General features: G+C 42.4%; 1 protein-coding gene across 1 annotated transcript in view; it reads right to left on the reverse strand.

Annotated features, from left to right (window-relative positions):
- Window positions 1-22,859, reverse strand: part of SH3RF3 (SH3 domain containing ring finger 3) — a 225,199-nt gene that overhangs the window by 52,894 nt on the left and 149,446 nt on the right. The window contains exon 4 of the mRNA XM_065741060.1: window positions 1,172-1,519. Coding sequence (XP_065597132.1) covers window positions 1,172-1,519 — 348 coding nt within the window. The remainder of the gene's footprint in view (window positions 1-1,171; window positions 1,520-22,859) is intronic.

A 22,859-nucleotide genomic window follows, 5' to 3' on the forward strand; every position in this document is an offset into this window, starting at 1 on the left:
GGCCGTATCCTTAGCTTCACACTCTTCAACAGTGAGGTTTGGGACAATTATCATTCTCCATTTTCTTCTACACCTCCAAACTGAAAACTGCCATTTGGACTCCCGTCTCAGCATAAGTAGTGGGTGTTTGCACAGGAATTCAGCATGTCCCTGTGAGCTTTGCTCCTGCTCTGTGCACGCCTTGGCAACAGTAGCCCAAAAGTGCTTTGGATCTGCTGGGATTTTTGAGCAAGGAAGAAGTGAAGGGCCACACATTAGCACGTGTGCCTATCGGATACCTTGTTGAGTGATTTGGGGCAGCAGCTGCTAACCAGGTACCAGCCACTTGATGAACTACAGCACAGTTGTCTGTCTTGCAGTGATCTGTACAGAAATAATCACTCTACAAACTTTTTTGTCCCTGATACATACCAAATACGTGAAGTTCATAATGGTAATGTCACCCTGAGTGGGGGCAAATAAAGTACGGAGTAAGGATAGCAGGATCACTCAAGACTATCCCTCTCTGTAACAGAAAGTGATGGAATACTTACATGCTGTAGGATTATATATATATTTTTAATGTAGGTTAAGTCAATAATTACACCCAGGAGGAGGTCACCAAAGTTAGTAACAGCACTGGAAGGCATGTGCTAAGGCTGTCTAAGCTAGAGAAGAGGAGGCTGAGAGGTGACCTCTGCTCTCTGCAGCTCCCCTAGAAGGGGAAGCAGAGGGAGGTGCCAGGTTCTGCTCCTGGGAACCAAAGGTAAGATGCAAGGGAATGGCACAAAGCTGCACCAGGGGAGGATCATATTTGGCACTGGTAAACATTTACTTACCATGAGGGTGGTCAAACACTGGGACAGGCTTTCTTGAGAGGCAGGCTAATGCCCTGTGCCAGTTCAGGAGGCGTTTGGACAATACCCTCAAGAACATGCTTTATTCCAATTAGCTTTGAATCAAACCTAAAATGATTTGGCCTTATTCTCCAGCTCATCATGCCTGCCCACTCATTAACGCACGGATGGCAAAACTGCTGTGCTAAATCCTGTCAAAGAAGAGAGACAGCACTCTGCAGCAGCTGGCTCCAGCATGTGTTGTTTGCATGTGCCTTCGAGGCTGTGCCTTCGAGCTGTGCCTTCAGCATGTGCCTTCGAGGCTGCTGGGCCGGGCACAGTCCCTTACTCCTTACCTGGGCAGGCGCGCTGGAGGACAGGTGTGCTAGGTCCCCAATCCTGGCGGCTGCCCGTGGGTCGCTGGAGCTGATGAGAACAGGAGCGCTGATCTCCATGGAGTGCCTGTTGCTGGTAGCCTGGGAGGACTTGTGGGTCATGCTGAGGGCGGTGAAGGAGTGCCGCTTCTTGGCATTCTTCTTGCCCTCCACTGGCCGTGGAGCTGCTGCCGTTGCTCCCGCACTGCTTGGTGTGGGACAGGGCCCCAGCCCCACTGCTGCAGCTGGGTCTGGTGGTGCCTCGCAGCCAGCAGCAGCTGCTGAGCAAGTCTTGTCCATCTCAATGAGCTGCTTGGCAGAGTCGTTGAGCTGGGTGCAGGGAAAGAGGACAGAGAGGAAGGAAGGAAAGGAGGCAGAGGAAGAAAAGGAAAAAGGAACAAAAACAAAAAGAAGTGGCAGGAGAAGAAAAGAAGAAGGGGATAGGGAAGGGGAAAGGGAGGGGAGAAGAGAGAAGAGGCAAGGGGAGAGGAGAAAAGAGGGAGGGGAAGGGAGGGAAGGGAAGAGGAAGAAAAAAGAACAGGGAAAGAAAGAAAAAGAAGGTAGAAAAAGAGGAAAATGAAAAAGGGACAGAAAAAGAGAAAGGCAAAAAGAAAGGCAGAAAAAGAAGGGAAAAAAAAGAAAAAAGAGAAAAGAAGGAGGGACATTAATGACCCATCAGAGCTTGATGATGGCCGCACCTAGACCACTCTCATCTGAGCACCCTGATCCTTTTCCCACAAAACAGATGCCACAGAGATGCTGAGCCTGCATGCATTCCAGTCCCAGCAAGGGGATGACACTGGTCACCAAGGTGGGGGTGGCCAAACCCAGGCAAGAGTGAGACTCAGGCACCAAGGTGCCAGACATCACAAATCAGTGCACAACTTCAAATGCTTCTGATTTCCATTCCTTGCCACCAACCTCATGCAGGCTATCCCCCACGCAAAAGCAATATGAAGGCATTCTTCCCACTGTACCATGTCATCTGGAGGGGGGGCATGATGACCCTTGAAAGAATTGTTTGGGATACAGCTTAGAGAGTTTGTATAATCAGTCTATGTGATGGGTTTATAAATAAGTCTGAAATCCACAGAGAGAGAAGAGCATTGGGATGTCCAGTCTAGCTTTTTGCTTACAGTTCTTTGTTCAGTTCATTCTTAACCTCCTATACAGGCAAGCTACTTCTCTCAGAACTGAATGGTTTTTAGACACACAGTTGGAGTGAGTCCAGAGGAGGCCATGAAGGAGATCAGATGGTTGGAGCATCTTTCCTACGAAGAAATGCTGAGGAATTTTGGCTTGTTCATCCTGGAGAAGAGAAAGCTCTGAGGAGACCTCATTGCAGCCTTCCAGTACTTAAAGGGGGCTTATATAGAAGATGAGAATGTGACCTTTTACTCAGACAGTGACAGGACAAGGGGGAATAGTTTTAAACCAAAATAAGGGATATTTGGATTAAATGTTAGGAAATACTCAGAGAAACTGCCCAGAGAAACTGTGGATGCCCTATCCTTAAAGTCATTCAAAGCTAGGTTGAAAGGGGCCCTAAGCAGTCTGAGCTGGTGGGTGGCAGCTCTGGCCATGGCAGGATACTGGGACTGGATGATCACAGAATCTCAGAACTGTAGGGGATGGAAGGAACCTATGGAGATCATCTAGTCCAACTCCCTGATAAAGCAGGTTCCCTGTAGTAGGGTTGCACAGGAAACCATCAGGGCAGGCTTTGAGTATCTCCAGAGAAGGAGACTCTACAGTCTCTCTGGGCAGCCTGCAGTGCTGTCACCCTCAAAGGAAAGAAGCTTTTCCTCATGTTCACACTTCCTGTGTTCCAGTTTGTGCCCATTGCCTCTTTGTGCTGCCACTGGGCACCACTGAAAGGATCCTGGCCCCATCCAATTAATTCCTGTCCTTTATATATTTATAAGCATTGGGAAGGTTTCCCCTCAGTCTTCTCTTCTCCATGCTGAACAACCCCAGGTCTCTCACCCTTTCCTCATAATCATCTTTGTGGCCTTCCACTGTACTATATCTAGTAGTTCCCTGTCTTTCTTGAGCTGGGAAGTCCGAAACTGGACACAGTATTCCAGATGTGGCCTCACCAGGGCAGAGCAGAGGGAGAGGATGCCTCCCTCAACCTGCTGGGCACACACTTTTTAATGCACCTTAGGAAACCACTGACCTTCTTGGCCACAAAGGCACCTTTAAGGTCCCTTCCAAACCAAGTCATTTTGTGATTCTATGGTTGCATGATACACGGAGTAGACCCTGCAGGCAGCAGCACTCTCTGCACAGCACTCATTTCCAGTAGAACTTCCCATGGGGGGTGCTAACAGCTGAGGGAAAATGCCACATTTTGCCAACAGACCTCTGTATCAAATTGGTATGCAATGCAATATGTTTGCATTTAATGAATAAAAACAACATATGAAAAAGGAAGCCACGGCTAATGCATACATGCTTTTGCGTGCACTACTATTCTGAGACCCACATGAACCATGTGGCAGTATTCTGGACCAAAACTAGGCTATTTTTGTTTCTATGACCACTGTATGAATGATGGCAGCATCCAAAAAACTCAGTCAAGGACAAGGCCTCCTTGGGCTCCCCAGAAAAGAATACTTGCTACTTGCTGTCAAGCCAATTTAAGAACCTATTACAAGTGAATACAAGAAGAGAAAAGAGAGGGATAGAAAAGATAACAGTACAAGTGCACAGTTAAACAAATGCGTAACTGAGAGGTTTTTATTGCTCCAAATCACTGCCAGCATGCTGCAAACACAAATGAAAAATAGATATTGCCAGCCTCATGCCAGCCCTCCTAAATCTGAGAGTACTTCTGACTGCATGAGGACTCACTTCCACAAAAAGCCAACAAACACTAGCACCTAGAGAAATATCTACCTGCAGGTTCCTTCATTCAGTGACAGTCACCATCAAGGCAACCAGGAGCCTCCAATTAGCGATGCTCCATGGCTGTCAGAGCCCTGGGAGACCTACTACCATTCAATTAGCAGGCCATTTTCCCAGCTGCACTCTCCAATGTGAGATCATGCTTACAGTCAGCATAGTGCACTGCACCTGCCAATTTTTGCCAATAACAGCTGATCCCATTTCAGAATCTCCAAGAATGTCCATTATTTCCCACTTCATCATGCTTTAAATTGGTACAAGCTAATATTTGCCAGCAGGCTCCAAGTTGCAGGAAATCCAGATGGTTCCCCTCCCTTAAGTAGGTGTTACAGCTCCGCTTACCCAGCTGATGGAGATTGTCTAGTTGGATTATTTCAAATATTAAGGAGGAGAAAGACATCAAATTCACACAATACTTTTCTACAACAGAGGTGAGGTCTTTGCTAGTCAACTTCAAGTAGGATAAGAATATATTTTAGCTCTTTCACGTAAGAAAATATGAAGAGTTAAAAAAAAAAAGAACTTCCTAAATTTACAGCAGTGCTCCATACGGACAAAGTGCTCCAGCTCTCAATATCAAAACTGATTTGTTTTTTAAGAATTAGATAATAAATCCCAATGCCTGGAATCCAGCTTAACAATGAGACTGGTCTTTTTAAAACAACAAAACCCATTATTCTTTTATTCAAAGTAAAATCTAGTTAAAAAGGTCAATAAGAGATCTAGCATCTAAACAAAGAGTGATAAAAAACAGCCTCATACTGATATAAACAAAGTCATTTTCATTACCGGTAGAAGATTAAAGGCAAAAAGAAAACCCTTTCTCAAAACAGTCAAGCTAATGAACTTCGGGGAATGTCAAAGTCTTCCTGAAATACTGAGAAAAAATTATTTTAGTCTGCCAAGATAACAAATGCTTTACAGCTTTACCACTTTATTTTTGTAGAGAACTTTGTTTTTAAACAGCTTTGCCATGGATGCTGGAAAGTACTTCCCAAATAGGCTATGAGCACCAGAGAAAAGGTTCTGCTTACTACTTTGTAAAAGCAAATTATGCTGTCCCTTCACAAAGAACTAATAGAAACCCTTTTTTAAACATAAACATGACTGCAAATTTCTTATTTTAAACTCTGACTATGTAAACAAGCATGGCTTTCTGGTGTCCGTCATCTGATCTTCAGGCAGATCTGCTTCCAGAGGAGAAGCTTAATGGAAAGTTCTGACCCACAGTCAGTCTCAGGAATTTGACATTTCTGAAGACTGTAGATCTTACAACAAACCCAGAGTGCAGCTTTCTTGCTTGTTTCTGAACTCTGAAATTTTGGCCCAGCTAATCCCAAATCATAAAATGTCCTTGAGACTGCAGTAATAGGACGCCCCAAAAAACTCAGGATACAATTCAGGGGAACAGGGCTTGGCTTCAAACATCAAACCAAGCAAACATTCCCAGAAGCCCTGCGTTCCCTGGGAAGGCAAAAACCTGCATGACCAATCTGAGTGGCTGCTAAGGGATGCTGTCACATAAAAGGTGCAATGAAACTCTGAGGGAGAGTGTTTTGATTTTCTTCTTCTGGCTTTTGGACAGGATATTTTAGATTTTCTACTTGAGACTTTACCATATGAGGAGCAAAGATGTCAACATTAAGCTGCCTCACTCAGGACTTCTAGCTGCCAAAATTATTGCCTTAGTTGTCTCATGGCAAACCCCAATTTTTAGCAGAATGCAATATGATGACTTTCTCTCCCTCTCTGTTGCACACACCTACACACATACATGTGCACACAAAATTCTCAACTGGCTGTTCCCAAGGACTAAGTCTGCCCTGTGTACCACAGTGTGATGAAATGAAATTAAAGTCTCAAAGGGCAACTACTTACACAGCCAATTTGGGAAGATGAGCGAGGGAAAAGCTACCTCTTGGCCAGTGTGTACTTGGTAGGGACCTAATTAATCCTGGCTTTAGTCAGAAAAACAAACTGTTACTGTGGAACTTACTATGGAACTTGATGAGTATAGGTCAAATTAAAACAATTTTTGCTCTTCTGGTCTGTAATGGAAGCATTTTGGCCACTTATATGTTGGTGCAACAACAGAATCAACTGAATGCTCCTAGTTCTCTAGGCACTGAGGATTGGGTGAAGGATTCACTTGTGACTCATATCTGTCCTGCCACAGAGATGGTCCTACTCTGTCTCTGGATTACTAGCATACTTGGGTGCATGCTTCAGGCTGGGCACAGACCAAAGTGCCCTGAGTGGGACTAAAACCTCATTCTTTCCTGAATAAGAAAGGATTGCTTACATTCTCAGCGTTATGCACGTTCTTAAGTATTTTATTAGACTGGCGCCAGTCTGAACCAGAAAGTGCCGTTCATTAGGGTTCACAGGAAAACGCTGGTTCATTTGCTCTATAAGATTCTTTCTGTTTCTATAGAAAGAACTGTCCAAAGGATGGTGCTCTTCAAATACAGATTTAAGACCAGAAATGTATTACTTCAGGTCCCCTTCGGAAGTTTGCAAAACTCCCTGAATCACTGCATACCTGATGAAAAGAATAAACTGATCAGAAAAAAAAAAGATATAATGCTTAAGGTTTTAGAGAGGAATCAATAAGGGGAGAAGAAAGGAAAACTAAGATTGTTAATAAAAGCTCTTCACAATGCCTCTCTGAAAGACTGAAAATACTTCCACCCAGGGACTGCTAATTTTTACAATTTACAGTTCATAAATATTGAGAAGATCACGCACATCCCTATTTTGTGCCTTGCAGAAACTTTGGCAACTTCAAGTTCCAGAGCTGATTCTGTGATTAAAATAAAGCAGTCTGAATTTATTACTGTGCTTTCAGTTCAGAGTAGTTACTTTCAGGAAATATTAAGTTCTCATGCCCTCATTAAATTAGTTTTGCTAGTATTATAATTTATGCTTTGAAACACAGAGAGGTTATTAAATAAGTATAAGGGCATAACTATACAGGAACCCCTGTCCCTGGTAGTTTCCTGAGAGGACTGCATCTGTGAAAGCATTCTCATCTCCAAAAAGCAGCACTTCAGAAAGTTAAAGCAGTTTTTCTTCTCGTTACCTCTACTGGCAAATGCAGGCTACAGCCCTTGTTCTAGGGTAACCAAGTAGTAAAAACACCCTTTAACTCAAATGGGCATCAGAGGAAATGTATGTAACACCTCACCTCATACTGAAATGTTCATTGGGTAAGTTAGCACCGGCAACACACCACACTTCCAAAGGTTTATTAATGGGATATTGGAAGATTAAGCTGTGCCAGAGGCTCTTCACTAAGTCATACTGAATGCACATATACTTTACATCTTGTACGCGTTTCATAAATTCAGATTAAAAATTCTTTAGAGGAAACCTCCCAAGTTCTCCATCGGGCAGAAGCTACAAGACCGTATCTCAATCACTCTTGCACCATCTTCTGATGAAGAATCATTAGTAAGGCACAGTTCAAGAGAAAATATTATAGCTAAAACAAAGCACTGTTGAATGTTTTTGTGTTAATCATTTCTGTAACAATCCAGTACCGCCTTCTCTAATTTACTGCCAGGGAGGAACAAGCAAATGTGGAACAGATTTTCTGCAACTGGTTCAGCCATCATAGAAGACAGATTTCTGAAACCCCACATTGTGACTGAGAGTAGAGTTACTCCATGTGCCCAGAAAACGCAAGAAGTGCAATAAAGGCATTTGCTCCAACACATTCACAGGGCATGATAGCTGCAGAAATACTTTGCTGGGACACATCTCAAACTGCAAGTGCCATGTTCCTTCACTCACAGGCTGAGGCCTAAGTCCTGCTCCCTCTTCCAAAAGCCTGATAAAATGCCAGTTTCAAGGAAGGAGGAGAAATCCCGAAACATACAACCACTTAGCAGATAGCCTACCTAGTCAGGGTCATATACATGCACATTTGTGTGGAATCGAGAAAAAGCAAGCCAATCATTTTTTACTACAACATGGTTCCTTGGGAAGCAATGATACTCAGCAATCTATTTCCCTGTCCTACAAGACCTTTCTTATTTAGCAGCAATGTCACTTTTAACGCACTGAGAGGCCGAAGGAATGTAGTATATTAGAACAGCATGTGCTTGGACGAGCATGTCATCATGATCTTGCAGAATGAAAATAAATGATGCGTGCAGCAGAAGTAAACACTAAACCTTGGGTGGTGAACTGGGAATTTTTTTTCTTTCCCTTTTTCCCAAACAGTTTTAAGATGGAAAATTGTTCACAGTGATAGAGAACAAACACATGGCTTGGTGAATCCCAGAAAAATGTGTAGTTTGCTGCAAAGTCTGCCCAGGAGCAAAGCGTAGCTAATAACCTTATGGAAACTCATGTCCAAATTGCTGAGAAGAAAGCAGAAAAAAATATAAGCAATGGCATTAAAAATAGATGAAATCATCAAAAAGAGGTATGCTTTCTGCATCCCTCCCCATTTCTAGCTATCTAGCCTTCAGCTCCAAGTATGAGGACTATTTTACTCTGATCTGTCATCTCTGAATCTCAGATCTGCAGTGTCTCTTCAATGTGCCTCAGGATTTCCTTCTCTTCGCTTCCTGCCTGTCCTCTACGGACACTATTTTTCATAACAAGATGCTCATGATGGAACCAAAACTCCTTTGAAACCAAGAAAAGTAACAAAGTACAGCTTTACTCAACATCAGAAAGACTGGGAGAATCCAGCCTATTTTTGCTTATAAATTATTCAGAAAGCTAAATAAGAAGTGCAGTCGTGAATTCATGGGCTTGATCCTAATTCCTTTGAAGTCAGTGGCAAAACTCCAGCTCTTTTCGACAGTGGAAGGTCTGGTGCCCATCTGGCACCAATTTCAGCACCAGTAGAGACCCTGTTGGAGACTGTGAGGAGTTCACTGACAAACTGGTTTATTATCAGAAAATAAAATTAATCGGAACTGAAGTACTTTCCTACAACATCCTAGTTTTGAAAAGATGTCCACCACAAAATTGTTTTCTGGATCACGTTTCTCAGCTAAAAAAACACAAGAATGACCAAGACTGCAGTCCTGGTACATGCATGCCGGGCTGCATAGCCCTGAGCTGAGGAATTGCCACTGGAGACCTAAGGTGACATTGCCATTTTCTTGGAAGGAAGCTGCTGGGTTTCTGGCTACACGAGGCCTCCCTCACTCTTGCTAACTCCAAATGGGAAGCCTTTGTGCCTCTGTAAGTACAGGTGTCCATGTGCACAGTGACAGAAGATGTTCAGAGGTACTCCTCTTGCCTCACTGATGCCTGGCAAGTGTATAAGTCCTTTACAGTTGCTGCCAGATACTGCAAAGAGGGATAACAGTCCGAAGCAGCTTTGTGCTGAAACCTAGAAACACCTTTGCTTACAGAAGCTGAGCCAGCTGGATGTCAAAACCACAGCATGGGTTAGGAAAGATCCTGCAGTTCCTGGAGCAGAGCTGTGCGAATGGCAAGTGATCTCAAAGCAACACCTGCAGAGCCTACCTGCTTTAAGGAGAGCCAAGCCTCATGTTTTCAGTGTTTTCTGGAAACTTTCTACCCCTTTCCCTCATGTTCCACAAGGCTCCTGGTGCTAATGTTCTCTTGGATGCTCAACAATACTTGTAATGTTTTTAATTAACTGAAAATTAACAGGTTAAATACAAATAGCTAAGGCAGAGGATCTCTTTAGAGTCAATGCACACAACAAGCCTGTGAGCCTCAAAGCAAATAACTTTCAAAAATACAGTGTGTGACCCCAAGTAATTATAAATGAATTTGTGAACCAGGCAATACTGTGCTCACACTGCTACATGGACCTCTGTTGCTTACACTGTGACATGGATCCACTAGACACCACATCATGCCCTTCTGCTCATTCCCTGAGGATAATTCCTGGAAATACTGTGACTGAAGAAGCTGTATTTGTAATCTTCAGTGTTGTTGCGAAAGAAGCAGAAATATTATGAAGTCTTTTTTTAAGGAAATAACTTCCAGCGTCATGTGAAAAAGGAAATGGATGAAAAAATCATTAAAATAGATATAAATGCTGAAGTCCTTGCTGAATTTGATTACAAAAGTGTTCTGGTGGATGCTAAGAAAAAGGCCTGCATGCACCCCACACAATGCAATTTTATCCGCAGGAATCATGAAGTTGGATAAATCTAAGAAGTCCCTGGAATAACAGTACAAGGAGCATTTGGGAAAGCTGAAGTCATTTTTCAAGTACTGCAAGCCTTTGCCTGTACTGCAAGAAGCCTTTGCCGAGGTGATTTACAGCTTTGTGTAAAATAAGAAATCTCATGCAATTGGAGAAAATTAAGTTTTATGTGTTGCAACTGAAGATTACCTGTGGGGAATCACACACAAATAAATGTGCTTCTGTTTCTATCTCTGATTAAGCAGTGAAATGAAGAATGAAATCAAACGGCAAGAAAATATTTTGGCTCAATTGCTTGTAAAAGGAACCAAGGTACATGTGCTGCAAGCAGACATCAGCATTAAAGGGTTGCCATAAACAGTCTTTGCCCTGCGTGTACTATATATAGGAAAGAGACATTTTTGACTTCATACTGCTTTCCAGACATGAGACAGAGAAGGACTTTTGGATGTGGAACAAGCTATTTGCAATAGAATAATGTCCCATGGGGCTGTACGGTTAGATGTTGCATGCACAGAGCTCCTGCTAAAGTTGGTTACAAAGCAGGGCTGTTGACTGCAGTGGAGAAACACAGCAGCAGTGTGGGGTCACACTGTGTGATACCCTGGGAGCAGCCAACTTCAAAGGATGCCAGCCACCAGACATGAAAGCTACTGCATCATTGGAGAGCTGTGTCCAGTCTTCGGGTTTGCCATTTGCCAATCTAGGTGAAAATACAGATTCTGAGACATGATACGCTGCTGTTTCACCTGGATATCTGATAACTGCCAAAATGGAAGGTTGTGAGGTATTCCTCTGAAATGTGGGATGAACTACATGTGGTCTTGATGGGCAGAAGCAAACTGCTGTCCCATGACAGGCCTTCTTGTCCTCACTCACGGACAGAAAACAGATAAAGTTGTTTCAAGAGAGGTATAACTTACCAGCCTGAGTTTGCATCTCACAGTTGCCCTATCCTGTGTCTATTACAGTGAAAACTGCTTGAAATTACTTGTGCGTTTAAAATGCCTCCATCCCACAGAGATGATGCCTGGTACAGCAGCAGAGCTCTCTTTTCCCTCAGCAGGTACACTACTTTACATCCTTCTTCACTCTATGCAGTGAGCAATTATTTTTAAACAGTTTTCACACAAGGTTGTTTTACCTTGGAGTCCTTTATTCTTCTGTCATATTTGGGAAAAGGTGGGTAACAATTCAAGAGGGCACTTGGAAGCAGTGGCTGTGGCACAGGCTGTAATCATGCACATCTCATCACGTAGGAAGCCTGAGCAGTAGCTGACGGCTCTGAAAGCCAGCCTGTGAGATGAAAGTGTGTTTCCTATGCTACACGGTGATGTAATTGGGTTCACAATCCTCCCCCCTCATCTTCTGGAAGAAAAATCCAACAAGGCTGAATTGTGACAAATTCCCTCGACTGCAAACTCTTGACTGAAAATGGCAGCATTCAGCCTCACATTCACAAGTGTGAGCGACTTCCCCTTGACTAGAGGAACCATTTGCAGCCTTCTCTGGAGAACTGGAGACATTACAACATGATTGGGTACACATTCAAGGTCAGACTTTCAACTGACTTGCCACTGGCCGCAGTTAAGGAGCTCATTGAACATTCTGCTGTCAAACTAGAAAATGCTATTTGTTCAACCTTGGGCATTTAATTTCTGGTTTAGAGCAAAAGACATCCACCCAGTGTCGTTGAGTCATGCAGTGAAACAGCTAACACCTTTCCTCCTGTGCACACAGGCAGCTGATGCACGCTCTGCTGTCTCTCAAGGCCTGCTCTGCCCTGGGTGTCACTGCCTAAGGAGTGTCTCTTCAAGTGCCAAGCACCTCTGAGCAGATCCCTTAGGATGCTTGGGCACATGTGCCACATTACTGCACTCAAGTACGATGACTGCTGACATTAGTCATTTTTATGACATCCATATGTAAATGCTGTTTATGATAGCATGTTACAACTGGAAGGAATTTGGAAAACCGCTGCTCTAGGCCATGCTGCTTCAGTTCTGAGATGGCAAAATTAATGGGCTAACAAAAAACCTGCACAGTAGGGAACCCTTCTGAAAGTGCAGAACACTGGCTTTTATTTCCCCCCTGTCTGTTGAAATACTCAAGCCCAAATATTTTCCTAGCACATTCCTTCCTGAAAACAGATTGCCCTGGGTTGCACCTACGTTCTGCAGGCAGAGAGTCAAGTTGTCCTGAGGGAACTCAACTTTTGCAAGCTGACCGAACCATGTGATGCAGTCACATAGAGACATTTGTTAATAATACTTATTAATTTTGCCATTAAATGCTGAAGAACTCCCACCATGGATCACAACTCCATTGCAAGTAGTGTTACACAAACAGAGAGGAAAACAACAGCTCTTGGTCCTAAGAAAGTATGATTAAAGATGTGGTCAGGACACAATATATAGATATAGACAAAGTATACAATGAGACAGTCTTCTCAGGGGGAAGGACAAAAGACAATGGACATGGTAAATCTGGAATCATCATAGTCAAGAACAATTTCATAGAAGAGTCTGAAGATGCAATGCCAATGCAGCTGTCCAGATGTCTTTGAAGCATTTTTTACAATGAAGAACAGAGTACTACAGAAGAAAACAAGAATTTGAGAAGAATGAACAAGGACTGGCATCACTGACTGATCCAAGGCAGGAACTGATCTTTCAGTAGTAAATTAAAGACAATAGAGAGAGAAATGAATAATCAAAGGTTTGCAAGCTTGGGCAAGTTGTATGTGTTCAACAGGACAGCAAAAGTGATCCATCAGAGGGAAAGAAGTGGCAGAAGATAAGCAATGTGGATGGTAATGAATAAGGCAGGTCTGCATTTGTTATGCATAATGCAGAAAGGATGCAGCCTTAGTCAAGATACATGATGACCAGAGTTTGATCTTCGAGGATGTAAAACAGTCAGGTTGGCCTAAGACTAGGTAGAGCTGCCAAATATATGGGTGAATGGAGCCAGGTGTGAGGAGGCAACTGCCACTGGCAATGTCTTTCTAATTTCCTGCAAAAGCACATCGATCCCTCTTTAATCAATGACCAAGAGGGAACAATAATATATTTAACTCTGACAGTGTGCTGCATGGAAAGCTCAGGTATGTACTGAGCCTAAATTGCTCAGGGCAAAAGTAGACAGATTCATCCCTGGAGTGGTTTCAAGCTGCCATTGCTATGACCTTAAACTAAGCTAAGCTCTTAGGAGCAGCCTTGTGCCAACAGGGACAAAAACTAGAAGCAGTGCTTGAGGCAGAGCATGGGTCCGAACAGCTACTGAAGAAAAGCCACCCAACATCATCGAGACCTCCCAGACCGGGTCACAGCTCAAGAAACTGCCAGGAATGGAGTGACAAGCACTTTATAGCCCTCCTTCCATCTCAATAATTCATGTACCAAGGGAAAGGAAAAAGCAGGCACCTCCTTCTCTTGGGCAATGTCCCTACTGAAGGAAAAGGATTTAGCTTGGAAGGAGCATTCCTCTCTAAGTACTAGACCAGAGCTGCAGCTATTATTTCTGATCCCAAAGGAAAGGCACACAGACCTTCCCACTGGCCTAGGAAAAGAGAGGAGGGAGATGAGGAAAACATTACTGTAGATTTCTTACTTTGCTGCTGAAGTAGACACATATCAGAGGAAAGGGATCAAGGAGATCCCCAGCAAAAAACATATAACTGTACTTTTTACACGAACAGCAGTGAAGGCAGGGTTTGAACTAGAAGTTCTTTCCCCATTTTTGCTTTCTTCTCAAGAAACAGCAAAACAGAACAAGGTTTCCTCTTCCCTCAGTTTCCTCTCCTGAGAAGTGGGGCAAGAGAACCTCTCCAGCATGAGTCCACCACTGCCTTAATGCTCTAGTGAGCCTCCTGCTTTGTCCCAAGGTTTCCAGAAAAATTCTGTTATGGAAAAATTCTATTAGGAAACTTCTCTCATGAAATTTCCTGTCAATTTGATTCAATTGTGTCTAAGCAGATCAGAAAATTTCAAAGTCAGATTTAGAGCAGGACACTCCCTCCAGCCTTACTTAAACCAAGGGTAATATGATTAGCCTTGTTTACAGAATAGCTAGTGCTGCTTTGTCATAAAATTACAGCTTAATAAAATAATCAGATAAATTGAGGGATGACCAGGAAGAAAAAGAGGTTGCCTGTACAAAGACCCATGTTCCTCACCTCACTGTTTCAGTGTGATGGTTTAGAGCACAATTCAACAGCAGCATTGCCTCAAGAGTATCTGCAGAATGAGGGCTAGAGCCCTGGTCATGCTTTTCTGAGGTGAGCATGAGATGCCACATGCCCTGCTTTCCCATCTTCACCCTTTGTGTCCTGTATCTACATGAATGCTCAGGTGACTATGCAGTAAATGGGATGATGGAATAGATATGACTGGAACCTAAAATGGCAATGAAAGCTTAAATGAATAGCATTCAATGGGATGAGTTCCCCAATCCATCTCAGCACACAGCCAGAAGTCTAGTAGTCCTGGAACAAGTAAAGTGGCAGGAAAGTGTTGTCATGGATGAGGCAAAGGCAGGACAATCAAAAGGCAAAGGCTGGCAGCAGCCCTTGTTTTTTGCCAGATTAAAATAATGACAGTATCACACCCAAAAAACAAGTAATGAGAGATCTATTTTGTAAAGGAAAGAAGTACGCAAAATCAAAGACTTGCATGCAATTTCTTCTACAGGATAAGCTAAATACAAAGAGATGAGCCTTCAAGAAACCTACATTCTGCAGAAAATGTGGAAAAGATGAAGATCCCCAAATCAATTCCAACTCTCACCCTCTGTTTCTGATTATTGTTTTTAACTCGCTTGTATATAGTCCTCCTCTACTCTTGTGAACTTAGTATGCTCAATATTCAGCACTAACACCTAACAAAATGTTAGGGGATTTGAGACTTAACATCTGGTTTTGGCACAGCTAATGATATTTTTCAGGCTAAAAATCAAATTCGTATGTTATTTTAGTTGTTTGAAGCAAGTATTCAGTACACATACGCACTGCCGTGTCTCTATGCATAGTATGAAGATAGCTGGAGCATTGCAGGAGTTGACACAGTAAGAAATAAGGAAAGAGGTAAAACACTTCATAGCTTCATCATATTAACAAACTACTGTTCGTGAAATAATGCTCTCTGAAAGTTTAGAGGGTCAAGCTTAACCAAATACTTTGTCTTTCCACCATGGGAGAAGAATATTTATGTAAGATGCTCTCTTCTGAAAGAGAGATGCCACGAGAGGTGGCCCTAGATAGCACCTCTCACACCTCCCAGGATATCATTTATAGTTTCACTGACACCAGATGTTTATCCTGTCCCTCTGATGGAAGTAATCACACCCATCATAGGCAAAGCAAAGGATAATGTGCCTTCAGCTCTTCCAGCCCTTTCATGGGGTACAATTTTAACACTGGACCCACTTTCCTTTGACCAGTGCCACAGCTGGCGTGTGAACGCATTACTCCTTCAGCTCGGCAGGCTGTTGCTGCCAGCAGAGTAGACAGCCACTAGGCTAGGGCTCTCCCCAAACCCTTACACTGTCCTTCTGTGTCTACATTTGGATCCCTGATCTGCAGCTGCACAGCTTTGCATCACAAGGAAAACTCCCCAGGAAGGAAGCTAATTAAGATGTGCAATACACACTAATAGCAACAGCAGGAAATGAAGTGAAGAATGTGTGAGAAATAACAAAATCCTTTAGGATTTTATTTTTCATTAACTGCTAGACAAATCGTTTCTCTGTTGACATATATCTCCTTAATATACGTTCATGCATTAGTTCTAGGTAAGCGAGACTGGAAGAGATTTTCTTTTCAAAAGGAAAAAGATGTCAAGAATTCAGCACTGCAGAAGTGATCTTTAGAAGCTGTCAGAGGCAATCAATGACTGGAAGTGACAAAAGCCTATTCCTGTGCCTTCCCTACAGAGTGCAGGTTTCTGACAGTGTGAGCCACCTCAGGACCTGGGGTAGTGGGTATGCTTCATGGGAGGTGGCACAGATACCCATAGAAACCTGCACTGTTTTAAAAGGTTTCTCTCCAATGGATAGGTGCTATGAGAACTGCTGGGAAGTCCAAAATAGTTAATAAAAACACACGGGCAGAAACTAACCTCAAGTTATATGCCATCTCTTTAATTGGTCTTTCAGAATAGGGACGGGGCAAAGATACAAATACTGTGCTAGAAGTATATTTCCACTAGAAATACTGTAGGATCCCAGCAACATCTAATTTTTGTTTGGAGCAGCCTCAGCTCTTCCAGACGCAGAATAAGGAAGGCATCGCTAGTAGAGGGTACATCTATGCAGTCCCCAGATTTGCTGTACATGTGTTTAAATACTGTCAAAAGGTTTTATCTGAGATGGCTAAGAGATGTAAGAGATGTGACTGAACAACTTGCTGCTTCAGAAATACACAGCTTTAACACTACCTAACAATATCAAAACAAACACTGATAGCTACTTGACAGAATTATACTTTTATAAATTGATAAATATTGTCTACAGCACATAAGAGGGGAGACTTAAATGTTAGGTGGAAATTTTTTACTCAGAGGGCAGTGAGGCACTGGCTGCTCAGAGAAGCTGTGGGTGCCCCATCCTTGAGGGTGTTCAAGGCCAGTAGGTGGGGCCCTGAGCAGCCTCATCTGCTGGGTGGCAGCCCTGGCCACAGCAGGGGATGGGACTGGATTTTCTTTAACGTTTCTTCCAACCCAAGCCATTCTATGATCTCAGATAATCTGGAAGAGTATTTCCCATTCCAGAAGAGGTACTGGAGGCAGAACTGTCATTCTGTTCCTGTTCTGGTGCTGTATAGTGTGACTCACCAGTGTGACTGGGCTTCAGCATATGACTCTTCTCTTACAATGTAACTGAAAACGTAGAAGTTTAAAACGGAGGAAAAAACGATGAAAGGACTGTAAGTGGAAGGAAACGTTAAAATGGATGAGAAATATCAGTAAGAGGGAACACTTTGTGGAGAGATACTGTTCTCCACCCAGGGAACACTGGGATCATCACCAGTGCTGGTTTTGTAACATAAGCAACTCAAGCAGCACACTAGCAGAATAACATCAATTTTGAGGCAGAAAACAAAATCCTGTGTGGAAATAGCACAACATGACAGTACAGTGCCCAGGACTGAAAAACATGTATTCAAGCACAAGCATAGTTCAGGAGAATTGGAAGTAAAGGAAAGGTTTTATGAATGCTGTATGCTGAAAGCACATGTAAAACACAGCAGGTGAGTTCCCACTCTTCTTATTGTGGGTAAAAACAGTAAACATGATTTTGCAGGGGAAATGTTGGAAGTCCATAGTCTAGGCATATCTAGAGACAGTGATCTTGTTATCACACCTAGAGAATCAGTCCCTCTTACTTCGGTATCTAATTTGCACTTCCAATTTTTGTACCTAGTAGGCAGAACTTCAAAAATGCCCCACACAGATATCAAAGTGATATGTATGGATTTAAAAGACTCAGAAAATGATGTTTGCCAAGGCTGCGTGCCTAAGTCGGCAGCACTGGAGGCTGCCTATAAATAACTCTGGAGAGTTATTTTTATAAAACAAAATCTAGGAAACTCAGTGTTAATGTGGTGGGTGAGAAAGATGTTTCTGATTGCGACAACTTATTTTCAACAGTGCCTGAAACCTTAAGAGATGGTAATAGTCTATATGTGGTTTTGATGAGTAGGAAGATTGGCCACAGTATATAAATCTGAACAACTTCATAATGAGTTCATTTGTGTGTAAGCAGGCATAAGGACAAGCAACAGAAGACCTGTAACTAAAACTGTCAATTTCCAACAGGCATTTCTTTCATAACCCAGGGCTATGTCTAAATTTATGTGCAGACTCTCAGCAAGGCTCACCACAGGTCTCATGACTGTCTGGGATAGATGACTCAAAGGTGACAGTGCTCCCACTCACATCAGAACAAAGACTTCCTCTTTGTGGCACCCACTCAAGATGAACTTTTGATGTAGGAGGAACGTGTTCCCCCATGCAGAAAGCAGAAGGTAATCCTGCACCAACTTGTCCAGAAATAGCCTACGGGGAGTGAAAGATTAAATAAAGGTCTACAGAGCTGAGGAGCTCTGTAATTCCAAAGGTGACAACGCCAGCTCAATTTTGTATCCTGAAGATGGAGGAAAATCTTATAGGATATGCATGAAGGATGCTAGAAACTAATAGAGAACCTAGAAGAAATTACTTCAAGATTAAGAAAAATGGGAAAACAAAACGATTGCCCAGAGTTATGTTAACACACATAGGATATTAAAACAAAGAGCAAATAGTTGTTTATTTACATAACTAAAAGGGAAAGGAAAAAAAAAAAGACATTGAGTTTTATGCAGAAAAGGTGGGATTGGGATTAAAAATAATGCATGTACGACTCTTGAAGTAGTGAAGTTCCTAGTCCAGTAGCAATATAAGATGCAAATACACTGACTGTTGTGAAGACTGACTGGCTTACAAAAGGATAGTATATTACTGAGTCATGCACAATAGATGGAGCCTGCTTAAGAATAATGACTGCTCTATGTCCTTAGTAATAAAGTAAATCTGTATTTAGAGTGTCAATCTGCAGATCTGAGAAATCCCAGATCTGTGGCCATTGCTTTAATTTTGGACTTTCCAGTCTCATCTGGAAAGCACAAAAGTTTCTGCCAGCAGTACTTCCAGAACAAGGTGGAAAGAGTGGAGCATGGTCTATACAATTTATAAACTAGAGAGACTGCAAGTGGCTAAAGCAGTGAAAACAATTCACTGAGAAGATGGATGCATTCCAGAAATGTGCAACAGACACCCAAAGTTTCCCTTAACGAACAGCAGCACATTTGAATGTTTAATCTCCTTTTCCCTTCTGACTGCTAATACTCTAAGCTTTGCTGACTGTCATCACAGCTATTTGAACTTATTTAAATTATTTTACCTTGTATGTACGTGACAGCACTTTAAATCAGTAAGTTTTATCCACTGATTGACGTGAAAGTAGCAGTAAGGATATAGGTTCTTACTGAGGTCTGTCTTGCAGCTTGCAACACAACTTCTGCAACTATATTTTATACTCCATGTAAAAATTTGATGCCAGAAAGTATCCTGCAATACTCAACCATCTTCTGTGGAAGAGGAAATCAAGTAGCACCAACTTCTTAGAAGCTATGAAGGTGCAGGAATGAGAGCCTTAAAACAATGTAATAACAAAATTTGAAAAAGCATATCAGTAAAGCTTCTCAATAGAAATTAGCCAAACACCTCTTAGAGCTTACATTATTGCCTGCTTTACAAGGTTCTTATTCCATTTTTAGCTGACACACAAAGGGAGAGAGAAAAGAAATCAATTCAGACGTTAATGGGTATAATTCTTAACTCATTAGTGTTACACCTACTCACTATGGAATGAATTTGCTCCTCTGAGATTCAGTAAGTCAGCTTTTCTAAAATCACCTACTGTTTCATTTTATCCGCTTCTAGAAAACCTCATTTTTTATTAGCATTAAATGATAATAGCAAGGCTAAAATTTTTGGCAGTCCTTCAAAACAGATAATGCAGGGTTTTTCTGACAAACCTTGCTATTGAATGCTCCCTTGTTTAGAAGGTTGTCATAAAAGGGACTGTGAAGGGTGCAGATTTGCTGCAAAGAGGAAGCGTATCTATAAATGATAGGTCACGCTTCAAGGCTGAATGCACTGTGGGAGTCTCACAGGGATCCATCTGTCCTGCAGCTGCATGAGAAACCAAACAGGTTGAGGAACAGGAAAACACAGACAAGAAGTATCTATAATGATATTTGGATCTTTGGAACTCAGCTGGGAACCTGTAAGTAGTGAAAAAAAAAATGAAATCTATCATCTGGACAGAAACATCAGACCATGGCCACAGCACCAGGAAAACACTGAACAATGTCGAAGCGAAGCAAAGCTACAGGCTGGGCTGTGGGAAAGGCTTTGCTGTCTTCAGACTGGCTCTCTGGAACACGTGGCTTTCACGTTAACTTAACACACACACACAGGTGTGCTAAATCCTAGCCATTTGCTTTCATCTGGTGGCTAATTAAGGGCTGCCCTCAGCAAAACAGTTATACAGTGAAGGAGAAATTCTGCTGGAAAGATGGGTCTCTGTGACGCTATGCAATCCCCACAAGCTGGGATCCTGGCAAATGTTCTTGGGTAGCCCTGTATGGGGTAAGCTGTTTTAAGGTGACTGGTAGATTCAGTGCTACAGTACAAAGCTCTTACATGTGGTGATGTGCACAGCAAAGCTAATTCTGGAATGAAAAATCATTGTTTTAATTAAGAAATACATTTGGCTTCGGATTATTTTTTTTCTTTTGGCTGCCCTCTTTCTAAACACAGACTCACAAGACTTTTTTTCCTCTGGGTCTCGAGGGAACCTTCTAGATCCACACTGCAGGGCATGGAGACCATAAGGTCAGCCCGTTCTCCTCCTCCCTCTTTCTCCGAGACCTCCTTTTTACCTTTTCTTTCTGACTGTGAAAAACAGGAGAAGATCCCCATTATTCTGCTTCGCTGCTCTGTAAAAAGACTTTTAAAACTCCTAATATGACTTAATCACAGCTTTCAGTGCCCCTGCTGCCATAAAACATTATTACAATGGGCTGGCACTTCATCAATTGTAATGTGCTGATATTACAGTCACAGCCGTGCTCCACATAATTGCCCTGCTCCACCACAGACTCTAAAGGCTTCTCCATCATGGGGAATGCCTCTGCTCTAGGACTGCAGGTTGGGATTCTGGTCTAACTGCTCTGCTTTCTGTAGTTAAGAGTTCCTGGCCATCAAAGCAGGATTCGGACCTTCCAATACTCAATGCCTTCAAATTTCATCCATGCACACCCATATGTACTAGGACACGCTATAATCTTCATTATTCTCAATTTTACATGTAGCAGCTCTATACTTATAACTTCCAAACAGAGATAATAGCAGTTATTAAGAATGAAGGAGCTAGCTCAGAGACTGTAAAATAAAAGAAATCTAGTTAGGACTTTGAATTCCTTACAGGTCCTAAGCACTTCATAGCAAGAATAGAACTGCAGACCATACAGACTATTAATAAGATGTTTATTTCCAGGCAAAAGGCACCTTGAGAATCAGTTTGATTGTGTTGTGGGTTTTTTTTTTTTCTGCTGACAAATTAGAACAAAAATTATCAACTCAAATGACTTCTACTGGAGATAAGTACGACAATAAAGTAAGGGAAAAAAAAAGGTGTAAACTCCCCTTGACAACATACTGTGTGTAACTCATTCTGTAAATGTCATCATTGTGAACTGTAAATAAATATAAATCATACTATAGCAGCTTCTGTGGTTTGGGGCAGAGATGACACCACAGAGCCAGGAAAAAGCCTCCCTGCAGTGAGCTCTCAGGCACAGCAGGCGTACAAGCACCCTTGCTGGACACTGAAGGAATAAAGCATAAAGAAATGTCACATTACACGATACATCTGGACAACCACACATAATGCTGAAATAACAGACTTTCTAGAACACTGTGGGGTATCTTTCTCTAGCATTTTGTGGCACTGCTTTGTGACACTACAGTCTTGCTCTGGAATTTGCCCTCGCAGGCACAGAAGTTCAGTATCCATGAGCCATCAGCTCGTTTTCCAGCTGCTGTACAAGTGAGAGCCTTGTTTGGTCCATGGGAGCAGCTGAGGACACTAGAGCCTGCCATCAGAGATGGACTCAGGGCTGGGATTTGCTCCATCCACAGCTTAGGGTGGCAGGCAAACTCCCACATGCTTCAGCTGATCAGCTCACACAAGAGAAAGGCTACCGTGTGAGTTAAGCTTTGCTTATTCTGCACATTTTGCCAAGATTCTGAAAACCACTTAATGGACTTGGACAGACTCAAGGAGTGTTTTTAGATGGAAGTACTACTTGTTTAATGGATTTATTTTATAAACATTGGCACTGAGACTTTCAAAAATTCATTGGGATTTGGCCTGCTGATTCCTCCTAATTTTTGATGTAAAGTAACATCTCAACCTGGCAACAGTGAGATAACTATAAAACTCCAATAGCTGCATAAGCACTTCTCATACTAGGAAAAAGGCCTCCATCCACTGGGATGCGGATGAAATAAGTGGCTGATGTTTACATCTGGAGGATCATTTCCCTTTAGCTTTACAAACCATGGCCCGTGTATTACATCCATGTCATCCAAGTGTCACATTCAAAAATGCCCTTCAGATCTTCTGATTTCAAATTTATGTAGATACAGTATGTGTGTGCAAATTCATGTAAACAGGTACATGCAAGTGCACAGCTGTACATTTTTTTATATAAGTGTGTGTCCATATATGAACCTAAACACACACATATTCCTACACACATTCTTCTTTCTGGGTGCTGGACACCTGGATGTTGGTACCTCTTTAGAAACTTCCAATATTAATCTTCTGACTACAACCATCCCTCTTATTCCTCCATGGTTGTCTGGGGCATACTTAGTGCATCGTCAGCTTCAGTGAGACAACACTGCACTTCTTCCCAAAGAGCTGCTCAGCTGAGGCTTTGAGCTCTCCATCCTACAGGAGCAGTAATTAAATAGAAGGGATACCTAGGGGTGGGAGAGG

The sequence above is a fragment of the Cyrtonyx montezumae genome, unplaced genomic scaffold (assembly GCF_038088225.1).
Source record: "Cyrtonyx montezumae isolate F1298 unplaced genomic scaffold, pur_monq_1.0 scaffold_3, whole genome shotgun sequence".
NCBI lineage: Eukaryota > Metazoa > Chordata > Aves > Galliformes > Odontophoridae > Cyrtonyx > Cyrtonyx montezumae.